The sequence below is a fragment of the Lolium rigidum genome, chromosome 4, assembly GCF_022539505.1.
Source record: "Lolium rigidum isolate FL_2022 chromosome 4, APGP_CSIRO_Lrig_0.1, whole genome shotgun sequence".
NCBI classification, from domain to species: Eukaryota; Viridiplantae; Streptophyta; class Magnoliopsida; order Poales; family Poaceae; genus Lolium; species Lolium rigidum.
In genome coordinates this window covers 97,653,610-97,662,295 of record NC_061511.1, presented here as the reverse complement: position 1 = coordinate 97,662,295, position 8,686 = coordinate 97,653,610, and the positions used below count along the sequence as shown (strand labels likewise).

At 40.0% G+C, this 8,686-nt stretch overlaps 1 protein-coding gene across 1 annotated transcript; it reads left to right on the top strand.

Annotated features, from left to right (window-relative positions):
* The first annotated feature begins 595 nt into the window (after nt 1–595).
* LOC124649866 (pectinesterase 31-like) lies at nt 596–7,780 on the top strand. Its single transcript, XM_047189429.1, has 6 exons — nt 596–927; nt 4,355–4,459; nt 4,545–4,622; nt 4,721–4,908; nt 6,460–6,633; nt 7,443–7,780. The coding sequence occupies exons 1-6, from the start codon at nt 661–663 to the stop codon at nt 7,603–7,605; spliced, it is 975 nt and encodes a 324-aa protein (XP_047045385.1). The 5' UTR covers nt 596–660; the 3' UTR covers nt 7,606–7,780.
* The last annotated feature ends 906 nt before the right edge of the window (nt 7,781–8,686 follow it).

Below are 8,686 nucleotides of genomic sequence, written 5' to 3'. Positions count from 1 at the left end.
AATGCAGCGTTCCTAAAAACAAATATATTTTTTCAGGTAAGGAATTCCTAAGGAAACCAAGTAAGGAAATACCCGTGATTTTGTTTCCTAATTATTTGTATCGTGATTGATTGACAACATGAGCGCTAAAGATGTTTCCTTATTAATTCGCATGTCAGATTGTTTCCTTGTTAATTCGCCTGTCAGATTTGGGGTGTGACAACAAATAATTACCATAATTATTCTGCGTTGACAACAGCCAGAGATATCGTGATTGATTTTTATACCATACTTAATTTGTGCGTGGAGATATTTGGGGTGTAACTTGATCGGACGAAGCTAAGATATGGAGGATAAATTAGAGGGTCCGGATTATTTTAATGACGACCACCAAAGTGCGTTGAGTGTCAAACGACCAACTCACATTTAGTAGTGAAGATCATGTTTTACTGTCATAGATTAAGCGACGTGTTAAGATAAGACGGAATCTCGTGACCCTTTCCCACTTGGTTCAGCGCGGAGAGAGGTGACGCAGTCACGGGATCTTGCACGTGGGAATGCTAGTCCGTTCAGGGGACCGAGCGGAGATGATGCTCTTTATACCAACCCAAACGCACGCACGCAGGACCAACAACCGGTCCACGAACCAACGCGCCTCCGAATTCCTCATCAAATCCATCCATGGAGCAGCAGCAGAGGCGCTTGCTCTGCGTCGCACCGCCGGGCTCGACACCAGGAGATGGGGAGACGTTCCCGACGGTCCAGGCCGCGGTGGATGCGGTGCCGCTGGGCAACACGGCGCGCACCGTCATCCGCCTCGCGCCGGGGGTGTACGAGGAGCCCGTGTATGTCGCCAAGACCAAGAACTTCATCACCCTCGCCGGCGCGTCCGCCCAGGTCACCGTCATCACCTGGGACAACACCGCCACCCGCATCAAGCACGCCCAGGTAAGAACCGACGGCCGGCTCCTACGCCTATCCCCTGCTCGATGAAATGTACACTCGGGAACCGAAACGGTAGTCCATGGCGCCGCGTCTTGCGCGTGCTCTTTTCCTGCACCGCGTCTTGCGCGTGCTCTTTTCCTGCAAGGAATTGCTGCCTCGTAGCCTCCGTCACTGCTTTCAGTATATTTGCTTCCATGGCACATTCTTACATTACCAAACGCCCTTCTTAAACACATGGATCTGCACTACGCTTTAGGCGTTCTACGCTATCATATCCACTTTGATATTCGCGTGCCTGCCACTGCCAGATCTGGGATACTCGTGCTGTGGCACTGTTTAACCTGTCCCAGTTTGGGCCAGGTTCAAGGGCTGCTGGTGCTGGGTTTAGTATCATGTATTATTATTATTATATCTAATTGCATACATCAGATGGGGTTTTCATCCCTTCCCCGTTGACATTGATTAGCAGGCCTGTTGGTAGTAGATTATTGCAAGTCTATTTCTTTGGTTGATGGAAATTTAGTAAGGAATGACTAGGTGACACTCAATCAACTTCAGAATGTTCTTAAGTCTCCGTCAGACGTATGGTTGGGCCTAGCAAGTAGTTGGGACTGCTAAAAGTATATTAGATTTGGCATGGGCCTTTCAAAACCCTGTACGTATAGCTCCTCTTGTATTTGTGTTTGTGTGTGTGCTCCTAGAATGCAATTGGCCCATAGAATATTGGAAGCCATTAGAGGCACCTGTCTGCATGTATTTTTTTCTGAATCAACCATGACAAACTGACTAGCTTGTATTGTTGTATACTATACTAATAATAAGATAACTCATATTGTTTGGAACAAAGTAACACATGTATGCTTCCATACAAAAACCAACCAATTGTGTATGCATGTATACCAACCTACTTTTTTGCATTTGGCAAATTACTCAAGAATATGAAGAAAAGTGCAACTTGTATTGGAAATCAGTTGGATTTCATATTTTTTTTAGAAAAGTGCAACTCATATCGAAACCAGCTGCTAACTGCACGTTTCTTGAGAAAAGTGCAACTCTTAAAAAAAACGGTTGCTCATTGCATGTTTCTTTACAAAAGTGCAACTCAAATCGAAATGGAGTTGTTTCTTGACAAAATTGCTACTCGTATAGAAAATCGGTTCCTAATTGCACGCTTCATGAGAAAAGTGCAACTCGTTTTGAAAATCATGTGCAAATTCCATGATCTTAAGAAAAGTGCAACTCATATGAGGAAAACGGTTGAAGTTGCACATTTCTTGAAAAAAATGCAACTCGCATCAATACCGGGTTTCTACTTGCATGTTTATTTGGAAAAGTGCAACTCATTTTAGAAACATGTTGCTAATTGCACGTTCTTAAAAAAGTGCAACTTGCATCACAAATTTATTGAAATTTGCTCAATTCTTGGGAAAACTGCTACTCGGATTGAAACCGTGTCACTACTTGCATGCTGAAGAAAAATGCAGTTTGTTTCATGAACTGGTTGATAATTGCACGTTTTTTTAGAAAGTGCAACTTTTTTCGATAAGCACCAGGTAATTCTACGTTTTTTTCCAGAAAAGTGCAACTCGTATCATAAACCGTTTGAAGCTTCACATTTTTTTTGAAAAAAATGCAAATCGCATTGAAAATGTGCGATCTGTTTCACAAAATGGTTCAAGTTGCACATTAATATAAAAAATGTGCAACTCGCATCAAACCCACGTTGCTAGATGCCCATTTCGGAGAAGAGTGCAACTCGTTTCCAAAACATGTTGCTAATTGCATGTTTATTGAGAAAAGTACAACTCATTTCGACAAGCACTTGCCAATTGCACGTTTCATGAAAAAAGTGCAACTCGATCGAAAACTGGTTGAATTTGCACAATTTTTGAGAAAAATGCAACTCACATCTGCCCTGATTGCTATTTACACGTTTGTTTAGAAACGTATATGGATCTTTGTATGGCTTGAAACAGTCGCCACGGGCGTGGACAGGTTCAGGAGAGTTGTTTGTGGTATGGGTTTCAGAGACTTGCAGCTCTTTCACTTAGCTCTGCTTGGTAAACAAGGAGCATATCTAGCAAATTCCAAAAAAATGAGTAATTCTAAAAATGAAACCCTTTATTTTGAAAAACAAAGGGCAATGCTACTCACGTGAGCCCATATCCTTTCTTTTTTATCAATTGCTAATTCCGATCTTCCTCCCCAATCTGATATTATAGTCCCTTGAACCTTTAGACAACACCCAAGCTTCCATAAGAGTCACTTTCAGGGCCTTCCTTGTAAATGTCGTTGGACCCTTCAATATCTTGTCTAGCGCATCTGAAAAAACTGATTGCTAACTGCTCATCTCTTGAGAAAAAACCAATTCTAACATTCTGTGAAAAATAAAGATATAAAAAACAATAATAGAAAAATAGAAAAATAGAAAAACAAAAAAGGAAGAAAGAAGGCAAGGGAAATGAGTTAAACGAACACTCTAGTAATAAATAACTACATTTAAAAAAAAACTCGGAAGGCAATAGTTCCTCAAAAAAAGGAATATATGCATGGATATTCTATTGCATGAAACAGATCTAAAGAACAAAGGCTCATAAAAGGTACATTGAGAGAACACAGGGCTCACCATGTGGAGATGGAAAAAATGAAAAAGGATAAAGCCTAGAAAAATCCCACAAATCCCACACACACACCAAACAACATGAAAAATCATCGTACATACGATGATATGTTACACGTCGACTGAGAGTTAAGCTAAAATCAGTCGAGTTTGGTTTAGCAAATCCGAATTTAGTAGGTACTACCTCTGTTCCATATCATAAGATGTTTTGGGTAGGCAGATTTAGTATATCCTATGTGTCATAACCTTTCATGAGTACTTCCTAACTATGGCGAGTCTTCTCCCTCCACATCATTTAGAAAAGACAATAAATATAAGTCATACAATGCGTTATCTCTTAATGCCATCCCTAGCAATTAATAAGACTTAATTAAATTTTAGTGGAAATCATGTTAATAATAGATGGTATGTTGTACAGTGTAGAAAAGGGCCTTCCCTTAATTTCTAAGAGATCATTCCTGAGCTAATAAAAGTCAACCTCCTCTTTCTTCATTCTCTCTCCTCCAACTAAGCGAACATCCAATATGGCAACTCTAAAAGAAGACTGACATCATCCCATTATGCTTGCCCTTATAATTTGTTGAACAAGGACAAATAGGTAATTTAAGCAAGCAGTGGGCCAAAAGATAAAAGCTTTATACATTTAGGTGACTATATGTTTATGCTTCAGAGAAGGAGGAGTTAGGCGCAGATAGGTTATCACCTTCTTAGTTTGACACCAGAGTTTTGCTAAATGTTTAAGTTTGTCATTCTCCGTACTTCTAGTGATACCTCTCGAGTTGACTTACTGTTCCTTTTACTGTTATGAAGAGATCCAGGGTTATTGGGACAGGAACATTTGGCTGTGGAACAGTTATTGTAGAGGGAGATGATTTCATTGCAGAGAATATCACGTTTGAGAACTCAGCTCCCCAGGTACTGCTTGTTCACCTATTCTCCTTGCACAAAGAGATGATCAGGCAATGGTTGTGGAAAGCTGATGTGTTCTGTTGTGATGCAGGGATCTGGGCAAGCGGTCGCTGTACGTGTAACAGCAGATAGGTGTGCCTTCTATAGTTGCCAGTTCCTTGGTTGGCAAGTATGCATATTTCTTCACCGTCTGGTTAAATTACTAAATTAATTAGGGTGATATGCAGTATTACTACAAGATCCTGATTTGGACTAAACATCATACAGGATACATTATATTTACATTATGGAAAACAGTACTTAAGAGACTGTTACATTGAAGGTAATTGTGATTTCATCTTCGGTAACTCGATTGCTCTTCTGGAACATTGCCATATCCATTGCAAGTCAGCGGGATTTATTACTGCCCATAGTCGGAAATCCTCATCAGAATCGACTGGTTATGTATTCTTAAGGTGAGTTGTCTCATGATCATTCCTAGACCTTATCAACGTTAGTTGCATCGTACTTTCATAAGTAACTTGATAGAGTTAATAGCATAAAAACACCACAGTTGGAGCAAAATTTACCGTGTCATAACACTTCACGTTCTGGCGACCAAAATCAACCACTATGGCACTTTTTTTTTTGCAGTTCGGCAAATGGTCGATTAAACACTAAAGCTGTGTTTGGTTTGATGTATTTGAGCAATACCACAGTTTTTAAAAATATCACAGTTTCAAATACTTTGATGTGTTTAGCTGTGACTAAAAATTGCAGTATTAATACTTTAGTATCCCTCAAACTGTATTATTTTTGAAGTATTGAAAAAACAGCCGCAGACCACTTTTTTCTGAAACATAGAACGATGAAACATTCCCACTCAGGCCATCGTTCCTAGTTTATGCATGCTTGCATGCAATCTGCTACCTCTGATGCCTTTTATTCATCTACTACTGGTTGGGGTGCCCCATGGGGCACCTCCTTGCCGTACAGTGGCGGCCCAATCCCGTCCAAATTACCAGTCTTCAATTTCCTTGTGTCGGTTGTTTGTTTTTAATCGTCCTGTTCGTGCTTGAGATCTGCAGTCGTCGACTTACCTACCTATACAATGCTAGAAACCACACGTGACCTGCTGCTGTTATATTCAGAATGATGGCATGTAAACTTTAAGCAATACAAAAGTTATTCTGGTACTGGTGTTCCAAACACAGGAGCAAGACTGCACGTCATAAGCACAGCTAATCCTGCTCCTAACCATGATGCACAAAATAACTCAAGGAACCAGCTAGCACTGCAAACTCCTCTGATGGTTGAATTGACAGATACTATATAGTTGAAAGTATGTATACCATCGAGGCATGCATTAACCGTAGTCTTTTAACAACCGTCAATTGGTTTTAACTGCCACATGGAAATATCATCTCAGCTCCAAGAGCATGCCAAGGTAACAAAGATGTATATAGACAAAAAACCATGGGCTGAGATGTGTGTGTGGGTGGGTGGGGGGGGGGGGGGGGACTGAATGGCAAAATTTGATGCCTGATTTGCTCTTCAGGGTAGATGAATCAACTTCAACTGACAGCCACTGCAACACTGATAGTTCCCATAGGAACCTAACAACAAAAAATAGTGGTTGTTATAATTAATAAATTAATTATCAAGTTGTACAGAATCTAGGGTACTGCCAAGCAGACTACCCACCATCGAACACTAATAGTTCCCATAGAGAGTCCATCACATCACCGGGTCATGTCCACCTCAGCTAATGACCTCCTGTTTCTGTCACCTCAGCGCTGACAAATGGGTCCCACGGTCTGTTCCGCTGTTAGTTCGTGTTCAATCAATCATTTGCGCGAATTGCAAAAAACATGCCGTAGAGAGGTAGATTTCGGTCGCCATAACGTGAAGTGGTATGAGACGGTAAATTTTGACACAATTGTAGTAGTTTTATGCTATTATAACTTGATATGTAGCTTCAGCACTTCGATATGCCGTATTTTATCTCTCCTTGTTGTCACACTCAGGTGTATTATTACTGGGAATGGAGAAGCTGGATACATATTCCTGGGTCGGCCATGGGGGCCCTTTGGGAGGGTTGTATTTGCACACACTTTTATGGATCGTTGCATAAAGCCCACTGGGTGGCATAATTGGGACAAATCTGAGAATGAAAGAACCGCTTGTTTCTATGAGTACAGGTACTGGATTCATCAGAATTAGTAACTTTACGTATGACATATATCAAACTCGCACGGTCAAATGCTACAGTGGAACTTCTATATTGTCTTTTCATATTGTTCCTCCTTGAAAAATTAACTTATGCTTCTGGAGTTATTCCAAGTAATGTTCTTCAGGAACAGAGACTTCCAACACTATATAAATGACATGTTGCTACGAACCAAGCATATAGAAATCATGAGTCATTCTAGTGTCAGTTATTTGGTAAATAACCAGTTCCCACCCTCCATGGCTGTGCTAGGGGCTGTGCTTGTTCACATCAAGCCCTCACAAAACATAGAGAGCAAGAGAAACCGAGAGAGAGGCGTTGTACTTGTGTGGTGACACACTGTTTCTCTCTACCATTGTAAGCATACAATCGTTGTTTGCCCACTTTGGCACTTCTTCTGTGAAACTGATAGCCAGTACATTGAACTTGTAGTTGGTCACTTAATCATTGGTGCATATGCTCATCGAATCTGAGTATCCGGGTATTGACTACTGAGGTAGTATTGCAAATGATAACTTTGAGATATTCAGATATATACAAGCAAAAAACAAAATGTTCTCGCCTCATTTTTTGATGCGTGACAACTTTAGTTAGATTGGTATATGCCGACATCTAACCAAACATTTTGTGTTTGTGGTACCAAACTGCATTTTTTTGGTTACCCTATTTACCTAAGTTGCATTACCGTCTTACTTAACCAAGCCACCTACTGTTAAAAAAAGCGAGAACTAATATTGAGTGTGCAACAGCATTAACCATTTTACCACCGCTTTTCTGCAGGTGCTCAGGGCCTGGTTCCCAATCATCGAACAGAGTTGCTTGGTGTAGACAATTGCTTGATTTGGAAGCAGAGCAGTTCCTTGCACACTCTTTCGTCGATCCGGACCTTGATAGGCCATGGCTTCTCCAGATGATGGCGATAAGGATACCGGCTTCAGCATAGTCTTTGATCCTAGGATCCTTGTTCAAACCACCTTCATAGCCTACATAAAATAAATTTAGGTGGTCAGTTTAGTATGGCCTTTGCTTTGCGGGAGGGCCAGGTGCATAGGCACCCTTTATTTGAAATGTATTATATTAAAAAAAGTCAAAAAATATAAAACAAAATGTCTTGTGTATATCTTGACATGTTACATGGTTATAAAGTTGTTTCAACAAAAACCGACATGTTTTCTGTCTTGTGTAAAAAGACAAATTTTGGTGCTAAAATAATCTATTTCTCGTGGCAGTTTCTCGTGGCACAAAAAATATCGGTTTCATGCTTTATGTGTGCACATAGAACATGTCTCTCTACATGTGAAACTTTTTTCCTAAATTTTTTGACCTTTTGAAATACGTTTTCTACATACTGGGTGCATATGCACCCGAGATCAGTTTTGGGTTTCCGCTTTGCTTCACAACATAGAATCTCATTTCTTTTTTTTATAGAAAAAGCTTTAATGACATCGTGACAATGTTTTGTTGTGAACTGTGTGAGCCTCTGACAAATTGATGGACTACTACCACATACAAAAAATATGCTATTATGTACTAATTTCGTCCTATAATACAAAATGTTATTATAATCAATGTACTATCATACTAGTTGTTGTACAGTAATATTATCTTATATTATAGGATGGGGGAGTAACTTTTTAAAATTTGTAATACACTTTATTAAGCTAATAGTTTAGGACTACTATCTGATTGAATGTATGCCACAGCCATTATTATGGCAGAGCTCCTGCTAGCCTGAACACAAGTTTTTTCTTGGGGTTACTATTGCTAAGATAGACTGAACACAAGAAACCTTTTAAGGAGGAAAAACCTCCAACCACAAAGCTTTGTTGTGATGAAGTCCTACCTACGCTCGTCATATATAATACACCATTACATCCTATATGTCAACGACAATATTATATCTTATATAAAAGATGGACAAATTAGTTACCCAGAGTTATTTGAGAACTGTATATGTGCTATTTTCCCGTCAACTCTGTCTATGGTGGAGTGACATCTGTCTTTTTTTCTGCCAGGCTGCTAGT

Bases quoted from the DNA above. Each gene is read 5' to 3' on its own strand.
- LOC124649866 (XM_047189429.1), top strand. From the start codon at position 661: ATGGAGCAGCAGCAGAGGCGCTTGCTCTGCGTCGCACCGCCGGGCTCG. The intron at 928-4,354 runs GTAAGAACCGAC...ACTGTTATGAAG, and splicing joins CCCGCATCAAGCACGCCCAG to AGATCCAGGGTTATTGGGAC. The intron at 4,909-6,459 runs GTGAGTTGTCTC...TGTCACACTCAG, and splicing joins ACTGGTTATGTATTCTTAAG to GTGTATTATTACTGGGAATG.